At 41.4% G+C, this 23,145-nt stretch overlaps 1 protein-coding gene and 1 long non-coding RNA gene across 3 annotated transcripts in view; one reads left to right on the top strand and one right to left on the bottom strand.

Annotated features, from left to right (window-relative positions):
* BRAF (B-Raf proto-oncogene, serine/threonine kinase) overlaps positions 1–18,634 on the bottom strand; it is an 89,162-nt gene extending 70,528 nt beyond the window's left edge. Inside the window, exons 1-2 of one of the 2 annotated variants that reach the window (XM_052790880.1) lie at positions 18,331–18,634; positions 1,314–1,415 (exon numbers count right to left, since the gene is read on the bottom strand). In XM_052790880.1, coding sequence (XP_052646840.1) covers positions 1,314–1,415; positions 18,331–18,477 — 249 coding nt within the window. In that variant the 5' untranslated portion in view covers positions 18,478–18,634. The remainder of the gene's footprint in view (positions 1–1,313; positions 1,416–18,330) is intronic. The other variant, XM_052790881.1, reaches the window with a different exon arrangement.
* Positions 18,635–19,123: 489 nt separating this feature from the next.
* Positions 19,124–20,355, top strand: LOC128143386 (uncharacterized). The gene is made up of 2 exons (XR_008235741.1): positions 19,124–19,228; positions 19,525–20,355. It is a non-coding gene; the product is annotated as an uncharacterized LOC128143386 (long non-coding RNA).
* Positions 20,356–23,145: the final 2,790 nt, after the last annotated feature.

The following is a 23,145-nucleotide window of genomic DNA, read 5'->3' as shown; positions in this document are numbered from 1 at the left end:
GAACCATTGAACTTGCAAATCTACTTTAAGGTTCATGGTTCGTAGTCACTAACTATTTCAGACTTACCATACTCTTTACACTATCATAATCATTTCCTAGTACACATTTACGACTGCAAATGCCCTCTTCCCTATCAATGAACTACAGAATAATCAAAAAGCTTCCAGTGTAGAGATCTTGGGTTTATTTTAGATACAAGCAAGTGACAAATGGCTGTAATGAACTAACAATTTCACTACCTCAAATCCAGACTTAGTACAGATTAAGCTCATTATTATTGCAATTTGATATATAATCTAATGAAACCAACATACATGTGGCAATATTAAAACCAGACATATGGAATGAACCAGTTCATATGAAAACAGAGATGTGTTTATATACCATTGAGTGATTAGCACTCATTCAATACTCCCATTTCACATTAGCAATAAGTAAAGCAACTATAGAGGACCTCATTTGACCTTAACTGTTAAGGACCTTATGTCAACATTTGTATAATCAAGCTACTGCCCTGTTCTGACATATTAAGATAAAAGCTAGAAGTACCTCAAATAATGAGATCTTTATTTTTAATTACCCAGTGCCTTTAGGCAGCAATTACAATTAAAAAGACTACAAAAGAAATCTGGTTGACCTCCAGTTATTTCAATACTTGAGAGAACCAAGGGTTTGGAGTAAGTGATAGCCATTCAATTCCTAACAGATATAACTTATGCATGCAGTCCTTTTTTATGCTTTTAATGGTCCTATGTCAATGCAACTTTATGAATCTGGAGTGATGAAAGAATACAGAAATTTAATTTATAGTTAGTTTACAAATTAAACACAGCTTACTCCACCCTACAATTTTATGTATTTCTTTAAGAAGTTCCCTTCTACCAATATCATTTTTTGGATTCTACATGATTATTTTTCAAAGAACAAAAAGTGAAGTCAACTGCTTTAAAGGCAATGTTAGTCTTAGAAGATGCTTTCATGTGTGTGTGTATATATTTGCTTTTAAGAACAGAGTGTGCCTTTTTCTATTATACACACACACTCTTCCCCCCCTCCACACCTAAAAAGGATGCTTTACATTTCAGTTGCACCAACATAACTATTAGACCATGCCACTGATCCTCCCCTACAGATGTGTATCAGGAATCCCACACAGTTCCCTTCTATCTCCAGGGGAAGAGTTAAGTTTCTAATACACAAGGAGAATATTCTCTTCTACTACAGATATTCTCAGTTTTAATGTAAGACACTTCACATAAGATTAAGACAACACACCATTAATCTAACCACATTGATTTGAATGTAAACTTACCTCTAAATATATCGATGGTGGGTTATGCTCTCCTCCAAATTTGTCTAGCAGTGCCTCTATATGTTCTTGTGTTAATTTAATCATTTGTTTGATATTCCACACCTAAAACAGAAAATCAAAATTTTTTATAATCAAAAGGAGCCTAGAGAATCTGTCCTAAAACAAAAAAATTCCATTTTCTTGGTATTTAATAACAGAAGTCCGTAATAAAAGTATTTTAATTATCAGTAAAAGAGTGCACAAAGCCATCCTGTTCATCCACTGTCGGTAATACACAGCTTGCTTCTGATATAAACAGAGAAAAATTAAATCTGGTTTTAAAATTCAGGAACCATTGAATAAGCAACTTTTAAGAATGGTTTATTTTTCATGTTTATCAAAATCATATTAAGTATTTTCCTTGCAAGACTTTGCAGCCCAATTTCTACAGTATTACAAAGTTTAGTGAAGGAGTTCTATCAAACCTTAAGTAATCTGTGTAAACAACATTCACAAAACCTAGATCCAGTGTTTTATTTGCATGGGAATAGGATGTCTCGATCTTAAAGAGCACCTTCTATACCCTGACTTCTATACTTGGTCTACCCTACAAGTTTTCTTACAGACCTTGGACACAATCTGAAAAAGACATTTACCTCTAGTGCACAGAGAAGACTAGGCACTGTACTATGAAACAACTCAGGTTGTTAGTCATTCTTCACAACATCTTGAAAGAGTTAATTTTAGTACTTTAAGACCATTGTAGGTGAACAGTATTATAAACCCTAATTTATACCTAAAAAGGCAGCGACGCACAAGCCCAAACATTTAAAGCAATAATGCTACACTGTTTAAGAAGCTACTTCAGTCCAATCAAAGTCAGAAATTTATAGTGGGGGAAGAGGGAGGAAGAAAGGAGAATGTCATCTACATAGGTATTGTTATTCAGACTGTTTCTCAGGAAAAAATTATTGTGTCAGAGTTATTAGGCTCACAATGGAAGAAATGAAGATAGTATAAAGAGTGTTTCTTACAAAGGTATTTTAAAGATACCCTTTACCTTTTTCAGTTTTAACTCTCTTCTGCTTCACAGATTATAATATATACAGCCTCAAGACCAGGTCTGCATTTACAAATTGTGACAACCTACCTCTTTAAAAAGAAGATGCAAATAACTTCATATTCTAAAGTAGGCACCAATAATAGCATCCAATCCAAGTTGGATCAAAACAAGTTTTACCATGTAACTTGAGAAGTTCACAAAGAAGCAAACTCTAAAACACAGAACTCACATTTTGCACACCACCTTATTTGCCCCTTCTAATTCTAGACATCAGTTATTTGCCAGCAATTTCCTAAAGTAAACTAATAATCAATTCACTCCTAGCCCAAGTTTTAGAACAGATACCAGAACAAAGATTTCATCAAATATGAAAATAGTTTACTCAGGAACAAGCAACCCAAACTACAAAGAGTGAGGGGAGCAGGGGGACACGCCCAACAAAGACAGTCCTATTTGCATATTCTGTATGTAAATTCCCTTGAGGCAAATGTGGAAGTCAGCTTGCTTCTCAACTTGCAATCAATTTATCACGTTGAAGCTTGGACTGCCAACCAGCAGCAAAGAGAAGGATTTCTGTATTTTGCTAGTTTTTCCCAAGATGGCAAGGACTAGTATGCTTGGTGAAAAGAACAAGCTTGAATCAACACTAGAATTAATCAGTTTACTATAAGAGTTTAGGATGTTTAGTTACTGTGTAACTGGTAACTTGCTGTTAACCTGGGCGTGTATACAGAAAATTTCTGGCAAACTAAGAAATCACTTCAGGATTACCTTCAGAAACAGGTTTCATTACTACTTAACACAACTTCTATTATTTGGTCATTCTGGTAATTTCACCCACCAAAAGTTTTCCTCAACATGTAGTGTACCAGAACCAGTGTCAACAATTTACTATACTTAAATGCCTGGCAATGGGGAAGGTGGGGAGGGAAGATGCTTCACTGACAAAGTAACCCAGAATCACAGAAGGGTCGAGGTTGGAAAGGACCTCTGGAAGTCATCTGGTCCAACCCCCTCCTCAAGCAGGAGGGACCATGTCCAGATGGCTTTTGAGTATCTCCAAGGATGGAGACTCCACAGCCTCCCTGAGCAACCTGTCTTCCTTTCACCAACCCTTAATGATCTTTCTGGCCCTTCACTGGACTTCACTCTCCAGTATAGCCATGTCCCTCTTGTACTGGGAAGCCTGGAACTGGACACAGCACTCCAGGTGTGGCCTCACCAGTGCCGAGTAGAATGAACCTGTCAGATAAGTTTCCCAATACTTTTTTAAAGATCGATAATGAATAGCTTCCTTGCTTGTACATTATTTTCTATTTTGTGTCCATAACCACAACCTTGCTTCTCTCTTCTTTTACAATAAAGACACTGAATAACAAATATAACTGAGCAACAGCAATATGCACAACGGAAGCATGTGATTTAGGAGATGTTGGCAAGAGACTCAAACAGCCTCTAACGAGGGCAGAAATCTTCCTGCTAAGTTAATATCATGACAAGAACAAAAACTGAGTGACAAATGAAGAAAGAAAAAAAAAAAGTCAAACTTACTGCCAGCTGCCAGGCTATGGTAAAAAATGTCTTCACCTGAAGAAGCTGAAATTAAAGTCTAATGGAAGACAACATTGCTCAGAAGAGCTGAAAACAGTGCCCTGAATTACCTGCTATACATCTGTGCACTACACCAAGCGCCCTTCCACAAGTGAATCTTACAGCCAAACTTAATATGGATTTCTATCATCTTAGAAACGCTATTCACACAGTTTAAAGTACGCTGAAGGCAGAAGGAAATTTATCAAAGTCAACCATTGCACCAAATCATTACTTGTTGCTCACAGAAATGGAAAACCTATTTTGTGTGCCATATTCATCAAAAGTCTTCTGACAAGCTGAAGAAACTTTCACAAATCTAGTATTGACTAGCATATTCTATCTCTAATCAAGTACGCACAAGAACACAGATGCCATGGCAAATTTCCAAGCTTCACGGTTTCCCTTTACGTGGCAACTTCTACTTATTTTTACTTACAGAAAACTTACCTTCTGGCTTCCCATATCAGTGAATTTACTTTTACAGTTTTTTGTGGTCCAGAGCAACCCTTAACTAGCTAGCTCCTTGACAATCAACCCCTGTGCAAATATATTGCATCCTACTATGCAGGACCTATGACTACTTCAATTCAATTGAAGGAACTCAAGCCTTTTCCTAACTGGAATTCGGAACTGGTGCTTTGTGCAAGTGACCTCATGTGACTTGAAAATGTCTGCTTCTGCACACCACAGTGCCCACAGCTTCCGTCTCACAAAAAATACACCATACCTGCTGCACTTACACAGCCAGCAGAGCCAGCAACTTCAGCCTGTCTTTTCTCCTTGCAGACTTGCTTGTTCAGATAACTCATCTCAGCTAAGTTTGCATCATGTGCACCAGCCCAGCCTTACAGGCTTTGAGCCAAGACATAACCCCATCATCTCTGTGGAAAAAACCTGAAACACTAGGTCTTAAGAATTAAATCTCTTGAGTTCAGTAGCACTCACAGACATACAGGTTTCTTTCAACTGTCCAAATAAAGCCTAAGTGTACAAAAATTGCCTAGGATTTTAGTAAGCGTCTCATTCCCCATAAGGACATGCATTCCAGGACAGCAGCAAAGAACAACCTAACAGCAGAGACGGCAAAAACATGAAATATGGAATCCTTTTAGCAATCAGTTCTGGACCAAAGACCTCGTTCCTAGACGACAGAATAAAACCAAGTTTTTCAAGTTAAATGCATACACACTAATACCATTCCTTCCTCAAGATCTCACAGTAATCCCTTTATCCACACTTTCCTCTAGAAGTAAAAGGAAACCTGCTGGTCATTAAGAAAGAACAGACCTACTTTTTGTTACTCTTATGAGCACTCCATTACACTTAGGAAACTCCACACCTGTAGAAAACCATAAAACCACAACTGCCAAGTATCTTGCAGAAAAACAAAAATCAATGCCAGCCTAAGAGACAGTTGCTAGAAATCTTAATGTATTCTGAAGTAAATCTGCAATGCACCTAGTACTGTCCACATGCAAGTCCAGTCCCTTCCCACAGGAAGCAGCATGGCTATTTGAGACTGTCCTGGTTTAACCCCCGCCAGCAACTAAGCACCACGCTGCCACTCGCTCACTCCCCTCTGGTGGGATGGGGGAGAGAATTGAAAGGGTAGAAGTGAGAAAACTCATGGGCTGAGATAAACACAGTTTATAGGTAAACCAAAAGCCGCGCACACAAGCAAAGCAAACCAAGGAATTCATTCCCCACTTCCCATGGGCAGGCAGGTGTTCAGCCATCTCCAGGAAAGCAGGGCTCCAGCATGGTTACTTGGGAAGACAAACGCCATCACTCCGAACGTCCCCCCTTCCTCCTTCTTCCCCAGCTTTATATACTGAGCATGACGTCCTATGGTCTGGGATATCCCTTGGGTCAGTTGGGGTCAGCTGTCCTGTGTCCCCTCCCAACTCCTTGTGCCCCCCCAGCCTCCTCGCTGGTGGGGTGGGGTGAGGAGCAGAAAAGGCCTTGGCTCTGGGTAAGCACTGCTCAGCAGGAACAACAACATCCCTGAATTACCAACACTGTTTTCAGCACAAATCCAAAACACAGCCTCATACAAACTACTATGAAGAAAATTAACTCTACCCCAGCCAAAACCAGGACAGAGACACACTGTTTCATTGTAGTTCCATGAAAAAGTAATGAATCCTTTAGAGCTTGGATAACCTTACCATTTTTCCAAAAAAAGCCTCAAATAAATTTTTCTGTCCTATCTGGTAGCATTAGGTTAAGGTTATTCTCCTTCACAAGAGATTAGATTTGATTCTCCTTTTAGTGCTGCTGACAGAAGGAAGCTGACGCAGGCTAACATGGACACAGGCAGCCAGAAGTCTGGAAACATTCCAGATATATTCCAGTATATCAACTTGTATCTGCCTATTGTGGATAACCATGCATTAATTTTGCAAATAAGCACTCCCTTGCAATGTAATAAAGATGATGACCTATTTCAAGCCAGAGGCAAGTCAGATACAGTAGAAGCCTAAATCCATTCTATTCAGGGAAGACTATGGCTCCACAAGTGCAAGGCTATAAGCCACAAAGTTATTTTCGCATCCTTTGCTGCTTGTCAAAATACACAGTGCCTGAGACAGCACAAAGCAAACTATCTTTTATACTTTTTGCACCTGGCATCAGTACTTAAATCTTGCAGCTCATCCCAACTCTAAGCTGTATGATTTACATTTGGTAGAAGACATCTGAGAGTTGAAATCTATTCTGTAAAGAAAAAAAAGCCATTATTTGTCCAGGCACAGTATTTCCTGCATTTGGATTATCACACTTGGTGATGATGGAGAATACTTTGATAGAACCAACTAGGTAATTTGAAAAAAAAAAAAAAAAAAAAATTCACCATTTGACTTGGAAACTGTTTTATAAGTAGGACAAAATCATCAATACCTATCCAATACTATTCTAATCAGTCCCTTCAGGCTTCTTTCATACATAACCACTTCAGTTGTTTGGTCCACTGAGCTAGGATACACTTTGTCAGAAAATGCTTCAGAAAGCTGTCATGTATGAGATCGTTCTTAGCCGGATTAATGTCTTAACTTGAAAGTGAAGTGTTAGAGTGAATGAGAGGCAAGAGGACATATGAATAACTCAGCACCCCACCTCAGCATTCGCATGTCAAGATGCAGAGTTTGCATCTTCCATTTTCTTTGCTGAAAATCACTGTTACCTCTTCCTCACATTTGGTATCTTTTCTTGAGATTCTACCCCCCCCATCAACCTTGAATGGTGCTAGTCCTCTTGCCTCTTACAAAGCTTGCTTTTCATTTTCTGCAGTCATCCATTGGAACATGCGCATACAGTGGGAAGGATAGTCCTTTCCTTCTTCCTATACTTCAGGCTCTAGCTCTTCTCTGTCTCTCAGTGGAAGCTTCTCTCAACTCGCACACCCACTGTGTTAATTTTTGCATTTTTCCTACTCTCTGCTGGCTCTTTATGCTTACCATGTTTTCAACAGTGTAATTAAACTTTTTAATAAACATGTGTGAAAAATACTAACAGCTGAAAAACTTTACTGAATTGAAAACCAGATTGCAATGGATTTCACATCAGAGTTTACACAAGTGACATGACCATCAGCATTGAGGCTGCCTTTCCTAGTTTATCTTCCCCAACTTTTTATTAATGTTGGTGAATCATTTTTATTGCAGCTCCTTTACGATGTCTGAGATACAAATTTTGACAGTGTATTTTCATTGTTGGCTAGCTAGACAGTTCAGAATGAGTCCAGTAAAATTTACCATCACAGAACAGTAAATTAGTTACTGACAACAACATCCACAGAAGTTACTGTAGCCAAGAGAAAAAGGAGCCAGCACCTCTTTTTCCACAAAAATCTCTTTCCAGACTGATGAAGAATGGCCTTGGTGAAGATGTATAATAGTAGGTTCAAGAAAGAAAATCCTCAAGAAAAGATACAACATTTTTTGTACCATCCTGTCTAATGACTAGGATCATAACTAGGTCAGCTAATACAGTAATGTGATCAGCAGGCACCTGCTGTAAGCACAGCAGCTAGTAAAATATTAAAAAGGCTTTAAGATAAAAACTATTTTCCATTTAACAGGTAACATTTTTTTAGGACGGAATGGCCAATTCTTAACCTCCTGTAACGAGTAATGCAGGTTTTCAACTGTCTGTTGTGACACTGTTCCCATTAAGCAAAAAAACCCCACCAAAACCAAACATCCAGCAACTCTCTCCCTATGCCAAAAAACTAGGAAACATCTGACCAAGTTAAGGCTCAAGTATCAGAGTATCATCTTTGAGGAGTTAGCAGCAGAAACTCTATTGAAAAAATAAGTGGAAGACTAAGTCTGTGATTCTAAGACAAACACATTCAGTAAAGACTTGCTTTCTTTACCAGAGGACTTCCACCACACAAAATCCTTGTATTACTAACACTTAGTTTTTACTTAATATTCTTGCATCTTTCATTTATTTGCAAACCATCAGTTGCAGCTGAGAGTAATCTATTTATTTTCTTTTGTTTAATTCTAAACGCAAATTGAATTACTCATCATTCAGCTCCACTCAAAGCAGAATAAATATCCTTTCAGTCTGTCAGACCTTTGCCTCTTAGGCTGCCTCCTCTTTAAAAAAAGGAGTTCAGACTTCAAATGTTCCTCACTTCTTACAAGTGTTTAAAAATATTTTTTTAAATACAATGATAATCTGTAAAGGATAAAGCTTAATAAAGTCTACCCTTGTAACATAACCAAGCAGTTTCTCTATAAAAACAAAGTCACCAAGAGTCTTAGGCAGTGGTTGCTTTGCAGCTGACATCAACCTAGAAGGTGGGTACAATTATCATATTGTCCTTGGCTGTTTACCCCTGTTCCTTTCCTTACTCTTTCTCCAGAACTTAAACCTTCGCCTGAAATATTTCAGTACACTAAACAAGCAGAAAATTGTTCTCTTTGTCAAGGTTAGTTTTCTGCCAGTCCAATGTGCTGAAACAGCTTGGCAAAGGACCCAGCGACCACCTGAGCTGGTGCAAAAAGTCACCTTTCTTCTCTACAGCCCACAGTTAGATGGATTCAGGCTACCATGAAGAAGCAGCAGCCTTCCAGTTTAAGTTTCAATTCTCTTTCATTCCCTGACTTTTTCCATCACCTGCCATCTTTGCTGCTTGCTGCTAAGTAGAATTTGCCTCCAAGCACTATAAAAAGGAAAGTTAACAAATGTTTTCTACCACAGTAGAACAGCAGAGTGTGAAAAATAAAAGGTGTCTGTATCCTTCATTTAAATCGTTAACCACCAGTTGCACAGCTTGCTTTGATCTAACTAAATCTTTAATTCCACATTCCTCAAGGCTTTTGTGCTGCATTACTACTAGTCTCTTTTATTCACTTTGGTACTAATTCAGTAGTCATGAGGATCATGCACAGATCAAGTTCTTGTACAATTCACTGTATTTATATTTATGAATTTAACAATTTCTTCCTAGACTGTCACAGGTTTAAAAAAAAAAAAAAAAAAGGGAGAAACACCCCTATCCAGATTTCCTAACTTATTTAAGAATGCACTTTTGCTTTAGAGAGGTAACCACCACAGACTCTTGATGTGTTAAATCCATACAGCAGTGAAATTTGAAAAAAGACTATTGTGCATACACACCAGACTATTTCTCCACACACCTTAAGCCAAAGACAAGTCATATTTGTGATGGAAAGCAAGCAGCCAACCAGCTAATTAAAATAATTGCCTATAAGAAGCAAACGCTAGTTGAGCAGAGCTCTTACACAGCTTGGGTCACATTAATTAAAATGACAAAACAAATAAACTCAGTCTCGGCTGAACTACAGAACTTATTCTGCTCTCTCCTTGCCAGAGCACACAATTAATTAGACTATCCAGAAAAGATAATCAGCACCTATTTAAAAGTTCATGTTATCAATCCATAAAATAATTTGTTATACACTTTGCAATATTCCACCACTAAACTATTACTACACTGTGCATATGTTTTCCACCAACCGGTTAGAAAATGCAAGAGACAGCTGGAATTGTTAGGCAAGTATAAATACATTCTGTTTGTTCAGAAATATCTGTGATCCAATAAAGTAACTGAGGTATCCCATTTTTATCACAAACAGGTCTCAAAACCTGAAATACAGCAAACGTACTTTTTTTTTTATTTGTAAAACACAAGTAATTTGCTCCCAATCACAGAAAACAGTCACAAATAGAAACTGCCACAGAAACCACATTCTCCTAAATGGCATTCTATGTTCTACTCAGCAGACCATGCTGCCTTAGTAACCCTAGTACCAACATGAAAAATGAAATCATTTAAAAGGTAGAATTGGCTCCCTTCCACTCATTGTAGCGTTCGAGAGTTTAAAGAAAAAAAAAATCCAAACCAAGATACAACAGCTACCATGGAAGGATGTTGAAAACATTCTAGTTTAGAAAACTGAAAAAAATCCAAATCCCGCTGAAAAAGCTATTTTCTTTTGACTCAGTCAAACTTCAGCTGATCAAATTGGAGAACTATTTAGTATATAAAACCTGCTGCAAGACTTATAACCTATAACTACCAAATCAAGAGACTGGAAAAAGTTACATCAATTTTCAACGATGTACATAAGCTTAAAAATGTCATAAGAGACTTTATTAGCACTTACAAATTGTATTCTAGCAAAATTACGAGACTCCTTAAAGAAATCCTTTCTGAAAGCTACCTCAGATGATGCTAAATCTACACATTTAAATCTACATTACTTACAACTAATTAGAGAGAATGTTTGACCTATTAAGATTTAATGCATAATTTCACAAAACCAGTTCAAAGATTGAGGCACCAATATACAACCATCCAGTTTCAAACACCTAGATACTACCAACTTCTTGAAGTCATAATGATGTATTTTATTTCATGTTGATCTTATAGTGCTTTTCAAACACCATTAGTGAGTAACTAGCACTAGAGAGATTAAAAAAAACTAGACACACTACTCAGACTTAAGAAATGCTTACCCTCAAAACAATCCCTTTATCTGAAATAAAGTAAAAAAAAAAAAGTTACCACGTCTGTGCTCCAAATGTCAGAAAATGTTGACTGAACACAGTGTAACTGCATTTGAAAAGTATTTACTACTTATCAGTGTATTTAACAACAGCTTTACTAATGACTATACTGTTTAAGGAGCCTCACTAAGTAACAGATGAAGATATTAGAGCTGCTATCCCCCTTTTTGCAGTAAAAAAATTTCCTAGCCATTTAGTTACGCAACACATTTTCAAACAGTAAGTACATTTTGTTCATTAACAACCTTACTTCCTTGCCTCCTAGAAGAAAGATTTTAAAGAAAGTTGGTACCCTTCATGTAGAAATTGAACTGCCTCTTCATACTAAATTTTTTGCAGGTATACTGGGAGAACCCACAAAAATATTTCCCTTGATCAGAACCTTAGAAAACGAAAAGCTTCCTTCAGTGCCCAAACATATTCCTATGATCTCCTGAATTCAATATCAATAGTGTGGAGAATCCATTTGATACCGAGCACTACACCTGCACTGCACAACAAGCTCCATTTTGAAAAGAGCACAGGTTCTGTTTTCTGATCTTTAATGCTCACGTTGGTTGGGGAGTATCATGGTGTGATGACAGCTGGCAGCACTGTTCCCTGAAAACTCCTGCCTGAATGGTTAAAAATTAGACCTTTGCCTGTTTCACCTTTTTTTGCTAGGGTCCACATTCATAAAATGTCATCAGAAACAGAATAAAGAAAGGCACTGTTGCCCCTCCTTCAAAACGCACAAATGCTAAAAAGGTGGCGTAACAAGCCAAAAACTTGCAGCAAGGGGTCCGAACAGGAAAAAAAGAAGAAAAGGCATGTAATTCTGCATCAGGCAGCCTTGTTTAACTTTAGCACTGGCCACAGAAGAGGAAATCAGTTGCACAAATATGTATTCTATCGTTTTGGAAAGAAGCTGTGCACAGAAGGGAAGATTAGGAGGATTCCACTGTACGCCCAAAAAGATCAAGAGCAACTGGAATAAAAAAGCTGAAGCAAAGAAACACGTATATTGCATACTGACTTGTGTCCTGCGCTAGCTATGAGAAAGTAGCTGCGTTCACACACACCGATGTGTGAACAGTTGAAAATTATGAAAACCACCTCACACTTCAAAAAACTAAATACTGTACCTAGAACTCTCATGTGGTCAAAGCTGTTGGAAAACTATACTTACTGTACAAGAACCTCATAGAGGACCTCCACATCCCTGGCACACTGGAAAAACTATGGCATGTAATCACATTTTTGTGAAAGGTATGCTCAGAAGCAATCCAGAGAGACCAAGTAAGATTGTTACAAACTAGTATGGGAAGCTCAAGACCATAAAGATCTAACGCATCAGGATCTAAACCTGGCAAGCCCAGCTAAGGAAGCCTCAGCTGAACAAGACTCATCATTCAAATATAAAAAATGAAATGAAGGCCAGTGCAGTTTCATGGGACAAATATGATCTTTAAAAAAAAAAAAAAAAAAAAAGAGGGGGGAAAAAACCCCCACCATACTACCACTACTCCCTCTAACCACATTCCTTTTTGTCTCCTACCTTGCAAGAGTTATAGAGCTCATTGGGTGCCATGTTGAGGAGATTCAGTTCGCTAAGCTTGCAGAAAACTAACCTGGCAAAAGCGATGCCAATTTTCTTCAGCATTAGTGAGTTGAATCAGCGTAGGAAAGGACCTACGTGGTACTAATTTGGCACAAGGGAGTAGATCTGGCTGAGCGGCCCGACGCAGGCACAGGAAACAGCAAAACCTCCCACTCTGGGTGGCTGAGCACCATTTGATTGAGTTCAGTGTAACTGCAGGGATAGGGAGCAGGAGCAACCGTTAGCGACTACGGTTATGACAGAGCATTTCTACTATATTGTACATTACACCACCCTACACCAAAAGTGAGTGGTTCAAACTGAAAATAAAACTGACATAAAACTTACACTTGGCCAAAAAGTATCTCCAAAAAAACCTCTTAAACCTGAAGCAGCTTCTGTGTAAGGCTGGATTGGAAAAGAATTAGCAATTTCATGATCATTTGAAAACTTCTTTTGTTTCCCTTGGAAGTACAAATAAAATTATATTTCCTTCTAATTGAAATTCCCTCCAAAATATTTAATGCAGTCAAGTTTTCTATAGATAGAAAAATAAAACTGAACTATAGATCTGTTACAAACTAACAAAACATAGTGGAATATTGGAGCTTTAAGGAAATCTGGGATTTTTTCAGTTTGTTTTTATAAACAGCTACCATCAAAAGATATCTCCATAAAAAAACCCAAATCTTATTTGGTCTACAGTATTTTTAACTGCATGCAACAAAAGAATTGCCTTTCCTGGCTAAACAAGTGTCAAGAAGGCTATTATTAGAACAGCTTTAAAAATAAGAGGTCTTTGAGTTTAACAACTACAACAAAATAAAAATGGGAATAGCATTACTGGCTTAAGTAACAACATAAATTAACAAGAAACTCAGTACCAAACACTTTGTATCCAACCAGTTTGCAGATATCCACAGAGACAAGAAACAAGCCTCCCAAGACATCAAAACTTTTCAGAAGGAGCCACTACTCCATTAAGCAAGTTTTCTGTAATCAAAGCTACCACAGGACAGAGCTGTTAATCCTATTGCCTTTTGGGAAAAACATCATAAGCAGAAATCTCTTTAATATCCCTGCTAAACTCAAGTATTTCAAGGTTGTGTTCTAACGTTCGATCTATCTTGCCACAAATAAATCATAAAAAGCCTAAGGAAAAAAAGACAAGAGGTTATCAAAGCCATCATCTTTTCTACACTTAGATCAACTTTACCCCATCACTCCCGACATATGTTTGCCTGTGGAGGTGATGGAATCTATTAACGGACATTTTATAAATGAGTTAAGAGAGTCTATTTTCATGCTTCACTATGAAGAAAAAGGTCTAATAGTAATGTGCAACCATCTCCTCTGCTACCATTTAAACGCGGTACTTCTGGTAGTAATTGCCACAAGCCTCGAGAACAAGTAATTTGAATTCTTCTTTGCATCAGATTTGACAACTTCCATTTCTTTTTTAAATAACCACATTTTTTTTTTCAGTCTTTCCTCAAAGCTCTGATATTCTAGACTTCAGATCACCCCTATTCTTCTTCTCTAGGCTCTCCCCTACTAGACCATGTACTTCCAGAACCTGTGACCCGAAGTCAGACATAGTATTCAGCTAATGCCTTTCCTCTGCTGTGCAAAACAAAAGAATTATTTAACTTATCTTTTGAGATATACTCCTGCAGAATATTAGCTGGTTATGAAGCATCTTGTAGCTAAAGTTTAACTTGTCCTCACAATTAAATAGGATGTCATTCACAGACTATAAAGTTAGCTCAATCACTGAACACAAATGCAATGAAACATAATTGAGATTCAACATAAAATGTATTCCCAAAACTACAAAAGCAATGAAGTAAAAAAAAACGCTTATATTGTTTCAACTTTCCAAGTAAGTAGCACGTTTAATTGTAAACTCTTCAGAGAAATAGAAACTTAAAAGGAAAGTTATTCTAATTCCTAGCATGACAGGTTCCCTAAATGTTACTGCAACAAAAACAACGCCAGTTTTTCCTCGGTGTACCTATGTTACTTTATGAGAACCCACCACTTACTTCATATTATAAGGTTACAGGCACCTTTTCATTCTATGCATTTTATTCTTCTTTTGAAACCTGTTTTATAAGATTAAGGTTTCTAAATATACAACTAATACTCATGCAGGACAAATTCCAGCGTTGCCATCTAGAAAACTATCGACTGTCCAACAGCTCAGGCCCTCACTTCACAGCCTTCAAAGTAATTTTTGTCTTCCAAAGAGCAGTTCGGGGCACAAAGGTCCGAGTACAGAAAATCCCATTTGAATTATTTAATATTGGTGTAAATAATCTCTAGCAACAAGAACAGAGCCTTTCCTCCCAGCTGTCACACAACTCCTTACTATATCAACAACCCTGTAACACTCTGAAAGCCTTCCATCCAAACAATCTCTTGTCCTGAGAATTCATCCTGGGGAAGAAGCCAACCTACGTGCCTCTGGACGCCAGCACTCATCCTAGGCTTCCTAACACCAGCAACTGAACAGTGAGCAGAAGAGGAAAATTTCTGCTAAATTCACTTGCCCCTACCCTTTTCAAATCCTTATGCCTCCAAGAAGTATCTGTTTCTTAAATGTACTATATGAGTTCATGTGCAGTTACTCTTACTAATCTTGAATTGTAATACAGAAAAAAATGCTTTAGCAATTATTATGCTCTTATGCAATGACTTTGTTACGGGAAGAAGATTTTTAGCATCAGCAGTTAGGGTACTGAGGCAACTTCTGAAGAACTAAATCCATTATTTGATTAAAAACAGGCCATGAGTTGAATGATATGGCTTAAACTTGTTTCTAAAAACCCCAACCCTTGAATGCATAAGCAATGTTGAGGTAGTTTTAACCAACACAGAAGCATTCGATTACAATCTTGATATAGAATACCTCCTTTACCAAAGGGCTCCAACTTACAAGTTTGTGTAAGACTACTTCAAGGTCTGTCAGAGATTCTTGTTGTCCACTCTCTTTTAAGACTAAACACTGAGTACAGAACTGAAGGTTTTCCTTCTGGATATTGGGATGGCAGTTCCTGAAAGATTATAGGGAACTAAATCGTTCCAGGTATCCCCTCAAAATAAGTGAGGTTATGCTCCTTGACAGGCTTCCACAGCCAGGTTCCTTTTAAAGCTCAGATTTACCTTGTCTTGAAGGAATGAAACAAAACACTAGAACATGTACTTTCATTAGAGCCATGAGTCAGTCAGAAGCACTTCAGTATTTTTCTGACTTATGTCACTTTGCATTTGCATTACACTTTAGGTTGGCTTGTTTCAGTATTAAGGATAGTTTCCATTTTAACTGTATCAGCAATTTTTTGGTCTTGAACTTTATTAAAAGTACAGGTTTAGATGAAGTAATGGGTATACTTACACAGTAAACAAGATTTAATTACTTACGACTTGAGAAAGAACTAGCTAACTAAAGAACTAAACCACATAAGAAAATAAAAATTCTAGCACCAGCTCTGCCTTAGACCTGTGTGTTTCAGTACTTCCAATGTATAAGAAGTTTGCTGTTAAATAATACAAGAATACCCCTACACGCTTCCTAACCTTGAATATACGCACCCATACTTGCAACATACCAACCTCTCTGGTTGGCAGGTGTTCCAGATGCCAGACTGCCTCTCTCTCCATCTCTCATGTAGGGATGCAAGATATTCAGGGCAGGGGGAGACGGATTTAGTATTTGGAGTCAAATCTAATAACTGACACAGGCTACAATATTTCTAAAGTTCAAGTGACTTATGGCAGTTTCACAAACATTCCCCTTGGTATGAAAATTGGTCTTTTTAAAAAATTCTTGCCTCCTGCCACTGCTTTCCCCTCTCCTCTCTCCTGCACTGCAGTTTATTTACCCAGGTCAGCTGTATTGATATTACTGTTTCTAGGGCCACAATATAAACCAGTTATTGAAACAATTCCACAGAGATTTGGGTTTTTATGGCAGAAATAACAGAAATTCAGTTCCATGCACAGCTGCAGCAGTACAATCTGGGTGATAAAAGTCAGCAAGAAGCTTTTTAACCTCATCTTGCCGCTAAAAGAAAGCATTTGCTAAACCCCACTCTTGAGGTATTCAGGTTTCTCAACCAGTTGAGAGTTTTTCCTTACTCAGGAAATTTAAGACTGGACTTGCATTACTCAAAGCATTTAATCACCCTGCTGGTTATGTGTAAAATACATATATACTGCTGAGTTTGGCCTGCCTTCAGCAAGTAAGCCAGTAGCTCCTTAAGATGCGGGAATCAATCTCGCCTCTCACTAGCATCGATAGGGGCAGACTCCTTCCCTATTTCTCCTTTCTGGTCATCTACCCAGCATGAGATCTAGTACTTGTCAAACTCCTCAATTCATTAATTCCACTATAATCCACTATGCTATTATAAACAAAATGGATAAAAAGATAAGTCTTTTTCTAGTGAGCTGGGAGACAAACTGGGCCCCTCTGTGAGCTGATGACTGAAGCCAGCTCATTCTCCCTGCTGGAGGCTCTCCCCCCAGAGCAGCAAGGAGCCGTTACCTGGTAGGCTCGGCACCTCACAGGGCCATGAGACTCTGCTCACAGATGAGAGGTCCTGTACCGATTACACAAGCACACTCGGGAAAGCTGAGCCAAAATAATCTTCAGCAACTAACGCTCGGAACAAGAAGGCAGAGCTTCTGGCATCTGTATTTACCTCCAGAACAAGACTTGATGCATGGCATTTGGCAATTCGTTCCGACTTCGATGCTTACAGTTCTCGAATCTGCAAAATACCTTGTGCTGTTATGGCACATTTTATTCCACCTTCCGAAAAGGGTTCAGAAGCGTTAGCAACTTACACTTTAACCCTAGCAAAACAGGTAGTATTGCCTGTTCTCCGTAGGATTGGGAAGTTAAGTAACATGCCCCAAAACACAGGAAGTATGTAAGAGAAACACACACACACACACACACCAGAGGCCTGACACCCTCAGTGCCTGCAGAGTGCCCCGTCCGCTAACGTTTCCTCGTGCAGAAACGGTGAGCCAGGCCAGCACCCACAAAAGCAACCAACCGTGCCCGACCCCGGTTTTAAAATCTGTTCCGAGTGTTTCAAAGCCGTCGGGGGACACCGACTACAACCCCCCCCACAAAAGCCTTGCCGGCCACAGCCGCCAGGTAACAGCCAGCCTGGCAGCAGGGCCGCGCAAGTGGGCTCGTCTCAAACCAGACCGTGACCGCCGCCGCCGCCACCCCTCCCCGGCCGGAGCGCGGCGGGACGGGGCAAGCCCCGGCCCCCAGGTCCCCCCCCCACAACCCCGCGGGTCCGGGCGCGCCGCTTCCTCACGGCGACACGGCACGGCACGGCAGTGGCCACCCCCGGGACAGCGCGGGCCCGGGCCCCGGGCGCTGCCTGCGGGCGCCGGCGGGGGCGGCGGTGCGCGGCGGCAGCGAGGCCGCGGCGAGGCGCGGAGCCTCCCCGCCCCGACACCGCATCACCGCCGGCGGCTGGAGCGAGCGGCGTCCCCGCCGCCGGATGGTGGTGGGGGGAGGAGGAAGCCGGGGCCTCCCCGGACCGGGGATCCCCCCCGCCGCCGGCCCCGCGCCTCACCCTGCCCCGCGGGGCCCCGGCGAGCCCCGCGCCGCCGCCGCCGCCGCCGCCGCCGCCACCGCCACCGCCCGGGCCGGGCCGGGCCGGCCGGAGGGGGCGGGGGCGCGATCGGCGGCGGGGGGGCGGGTGTCCGCCGCAGCCGCCGTGTGGCCTCACCTCCTCCGGGATGGCCGGGTCGCCGCTGCCGCCGCTGCCCCCCGCGTAGCAGGCGCCGAGCGCGGGCGGCGGCGGCGGCTCGGGCTCCATGTCCCCGTTGAAGAGCGAGGCCCCCTCCGCGCTGCTGCCGCTGCTCAGCGCCGCCATCTTGGATCGAAGCGCTGGGGCGAGGGAGGGGGAGGGGGGAGCCGCGTCCCCGCCGCCGGGACGCCCCCAGCCGCGACCCGTAGTGGGGGGGGGGAGGGGGGCGAGCGCGGATCCCGGCCAGCTCCCAGCGGCCCGCGCCACCGGCACGTCACGCCCGGCCCGTGACGTCACCCAGAATCGCCGCCGCGGCCACTGCGCATGGGCCGCCTGACGTCACCGGGAAACACCCTGACGTCACGGCGCGACCACCCGTCGCCCTGGGAACTCGAACGTGGGCTCGGGCTCCGCCCCCATGCCGCTGCCCCGCCCCCCGCCGCCGCAGCGCCCCCTGGCGGCGCGGAAGCAACGTCGGCGCTTCAGCGCGCTGCGCCCCCCCCCGCCCCGGCCGGGCCCGGCGCCGCGGGAGCGGGCGGGCCCGGGGGCTGGCGGCCGGCGGGAGCCGGGGGAGCGGGGTCGAACAGCAAAGCGCCAGGCAGTCTGCGGCGGGATCCCACCGCTGCCCGGCCCTGCGGGTCCCTCCCAGCAGCGGCCTCAGCCGCGGCGCGGGGAACGCCGCGAACTGCGGGCGGGGCAAAACCCGGGACCCGGGTGCCGGCGGGGGTGAATTGAGAAGCGAGCGGGGTCTGACGTGCGGTGCGGGCTGACCGCGGGCTGGAGCGGGAGCGCGGCGAATAGCCAGGCGGGGAGAGGGACCGCCAGACCCTCGGCCGGTCTGGCATCGTTTGACGAACAGTAGCGTTGCCGTTTTGAGGTAAATCTTTACAAACACCTGCCGTGCGACAGTGACAGCGATACTTCCAAAAGTCACATTTTCCTCTGAAAATGTTGTGCCTACTCTAGTAATAACTAAGATAACTGATCGCTAGGATTGACGAAACCTCCCTGGTTTTTTCCATTGACGGCAGTTAGGCCTTGGGCTGCCGCAGGCTCCTGCGTCGTTTACGCAGGGCGCTTCAAGCGAGGGAAGAAGGTTCTGGCGGCGAGCTCAGCAGGAACCGGGACCTCTTCCTTCTCCTCGGTAACACCTCTCTCTTACCCTCTGGCCAGCCTTGTCCAGTCTGGAGGCCTGGGAGCGGATCCTGGTTTCTGAACACTAGCATCCTTCCTGTCTGCACCTTCTCTGCGTGACGGGATGTGCACCGCCTTCCCCGACAGCCTGGCTTACCGGGGAGAAAAAGGTGGGCTTACGCCGGGGGACTGCCGTGGCCTTCGGTCCTCTGGTGTCAATGACGGAAGAACCAAGGGGGTAGGTAGGGTGCACTGGGAAATGCTGCTCCCTCCAGCTCGGAAATGAGGAGGAGCTGAAGCCCGCAGCCACAGCTGCCCCCCAAAGCCTGCTCCCGCCATGTCCCCAGTGTCCACGGCCATCTTCCCCAAAAGTGGCAGAGTGCCCCCGTTTAAAGTAAAAAATTGACCTGTGTCACATCCCTGTGTGCCACATGCATCAAAATGCCGCTTACACACACAAAGCATTCAGTAAATCAGGTGTGTTAAGTTGCTTCCTTGCTGAAAAGGTCTTTATGATAAATGCCAAACTGGTAACAGTATCTTAATGCATTGCAAAGAAAAGCTAACTTGCCAGAACAGCAGCAAGATTTCACAGAAGGTAAAGGCTGTTCTATGTCAACCTGATATATTTTATGGTAGTCAGTTGAAATACTAAGTTGAAACATGCAAGTGCAAACATCCTTATCTTTGTTTCACTTCAGTTGTGAATATGTAACCATATAACTCTTAATGTAATAATCCTGATGATAGATTTGAGGTTTATATTTCACCTTTCATGCTGGGGCCATCGGTGTGTAAAAGCATTTCAAATTCAGTTTGATACTGGCAGTGTAACTGGCAAATAAATGCAACATCAATTTACTGTACAGACACAGCAAAACCACGATGGAGTCAGGAATACCAGACACTGTGGTATGGAGGGAAGGAACCTCTGGCATGAATTTAGCTGAGGGTCTTCCCTGTAGAGAGCTATGCAGTATTAAACACCTCCTGAACACAGAAATAAGCAAAATAATCTAGTTAATGTTTAAATGGATTTTAATTGATTATCTGACAGGCTATGCCTTCCTGAGATAGGAGCCTAGGTTTTCCTACGACTGGTGGCCTGCAGTGCAGTCAACAAAAGGGCTGCACAAATATATGAGAATCAAATGAACAAACTAAGCAGCTTGCCAAGTTTAGAAATGTCTCTCTAATAGCCACATTAATGAAGAGGATAATTATCAGCGATTCCTGCTATGCGATGGGAATGTGTAATGGCAGTGAAAAATGCACACAGACTCTGGAAAATAACACACATGCTGAGGACTAAACGCTGGGACAAATTTCTCTTATCTTTGAAGGAAGAGGCGGCAGAGGTAATATGAGATGGCTTTCCCAGCACACAGCCTGTTGTGGAAAAGCCAACAGAGTAATATGGGTTAACTAATAGAGTAAGTCCATTCTTTTCAATGAGATTTATACCAAGGGATAATTTAGTCTCAATGTACAGAATGTAGTCATAGCCCTTGTTTTATTCCCTAAGCAATTTATGTCTGGGGCATAATTCTAGCAGTGGATTTAGTTGACTGCTATCAATCTGTAACTTGTAATACCTTTCCCAATGCTTTTAGTAATATTGCGTGCCTTTATTCCTGAGCTTCTGATTTTTTCCGAAGATTTGCATTCACATAAAATATATTTGCTAGACTTCCTTATTACATTTGATGTACCACCTGAAGAGTTGCAATTCTAAACTCTAATATTGATAACTGATGACCAAGACTGGGAACACAGAAGAGTTGCCACCTGAAATACATGAGATAAAAACCAGTGTTCCACCTAAAATAAAGAACATAATACTATTTTAAAAGATAGTTGTGTAGGAGGGAGACAGAAATCTACTATATATGCTATACTTCCCTTTTGTTTGGCGGAATCCACACCTGGTGATAAATGGAATTTCCTACTCCTTCACATGGTGGCATCTTTGGTGTCTCTGCTTAATCCATCATGATGGAAGATAAATCATTAATAGCTGTAACTATTTCTTGGTGATATGAAATCCCATCTACTGATAATTGATGTCATCATCATCTTTTACAGAGACTAGCTTTCATAATCAACATAGGTCAAAATCAAACTTATTACCTAGATGTGACAGGCTGGTTTCTGCTATCAAATCCAGAGGCCACTTGGGGCACTGGCTGGTTGATTCCTACAATGCAGCGCAGCCAGTTTATCTGGTATTGCAGCAGGTAATGCATACTTGTAAATACAAAACCTGCCACCTCCCATCAAACTCTTAGTTATGCACTGGGGTTTGATCCTCCTTAGAATTTTTTTATTTTAATTCAGATCAGAAAACAAGTCCAGCTGTTAAAAGACAAAGACTCTTCAGCTAGGTTGCCCACCACCAGAACATTTGTCTGATCTAATCAACACCTGAATTTCCAGAGAACTATGTTTTAATTAGTCAGTAGAAAAAATAATATGGCTGCCTGACAGCAACTGTCTTGTGAGCATTTGAACACGTCTTTATCCTTTCCCCCAAAAAAAGAATTCATCTTAATGAGATGCTCCAAAATGAGAATGTCCAAAAGAGATATTAGATGAAACCTAATATTGGTCTCATTTATGATATTCTTTCAACAGAAGACTATCTCAAAAAAAACCCCCAGCCTTCCAGTTTCTTAATCAAAAAATTACATAATTTGCATATTGGTATGATAATAGAAACTGATTTTTTTAAAGTGGTGTGAAAATTCTACACATCTTAAACTCAGGATGTCTAAAGTGCCCTTAAAATTTGTCCAAATTTCCAAAAACTGCTTAGCCTTTTCACACACTGGACAGATAGTATTTGTCCCATACATTGTAGCATTTGCACTTGGGCCATATACATTTGAAAATGCTGGATTAAATTCAGCACCAGGAGAAAATAATTACAGATCTTCTGAAGTACGTTAAAATACACATGTCACTTTTAAATGCTGTAGTATGAAGTGAAAGTCCACAACTTCATCTGTCTAAGGCAATGGTACTGTTTGTATATCAGATTAATCCTCAATCTTAACAGCGGAAATACAGATGTTGATGGAACACAGATACTAGTGACAACAGTCATGTTCCCAGTTATCTTGGCCAGAAAATGTGAAGCAGAAAAAAATTAGGCTGTTGTCCAGAGTTCAGTCATTTTCTGATTACTAGTCAGAATAATACATACTTAAGAAAATTACTTTGCTCTCCAGGAAAAGAATGTTGAAGATATTTTTTGAGGAGAGAACCCAGATTTTTTTTTTTTCACTTCTCTTTAGCACCTTTTGGCTTATTATCCCACTCACTTTATGATATACTATACATCTTTTCATACTTCTAGTGATCACTGTCTGATTGCTTCAATGTGAGGCAATAGAGAAAGCAAGGCTGCCTTTTTTTTTTTTTTTTTCTTTAAACTATTCCTGTACAGATCATACATATTTTTTCCTTTGGTACCTTCTTGAGAACTTCTAGTTCAGGAGATTTACCATTCTGTGACAATGCTGAACCTGAAACATTAATACCTTCAGTGAGAAATCAGGTAATACTCAGGTAGTGATTTGAACTTGGCAGGTGAACAATCTCATTCATATTTTTTTTCAGTTGATGGAGACTTCATAGTTCTTTGCCTTTGAATTAAAT

Source organism: Harpia harpyja, chromosome 6 (genome assembly GCF_026419915.1).
Source record: "Harpia harpyja isolate bHarHar1 chromosome 6, bHarHar1 primary haplotype, whole genome shotgun sequence".
Taxonomy (NCBI): Eukaryota; Metazoa; Chordata; class Aves; order Accipitriformes; family Accipitridae; genus Harpia; species Harpia harpyja.
Note: the sequence above shows the minus strand (reverse complement) of the source record. Positions and strands in the feature narration are given on the sequence as shown.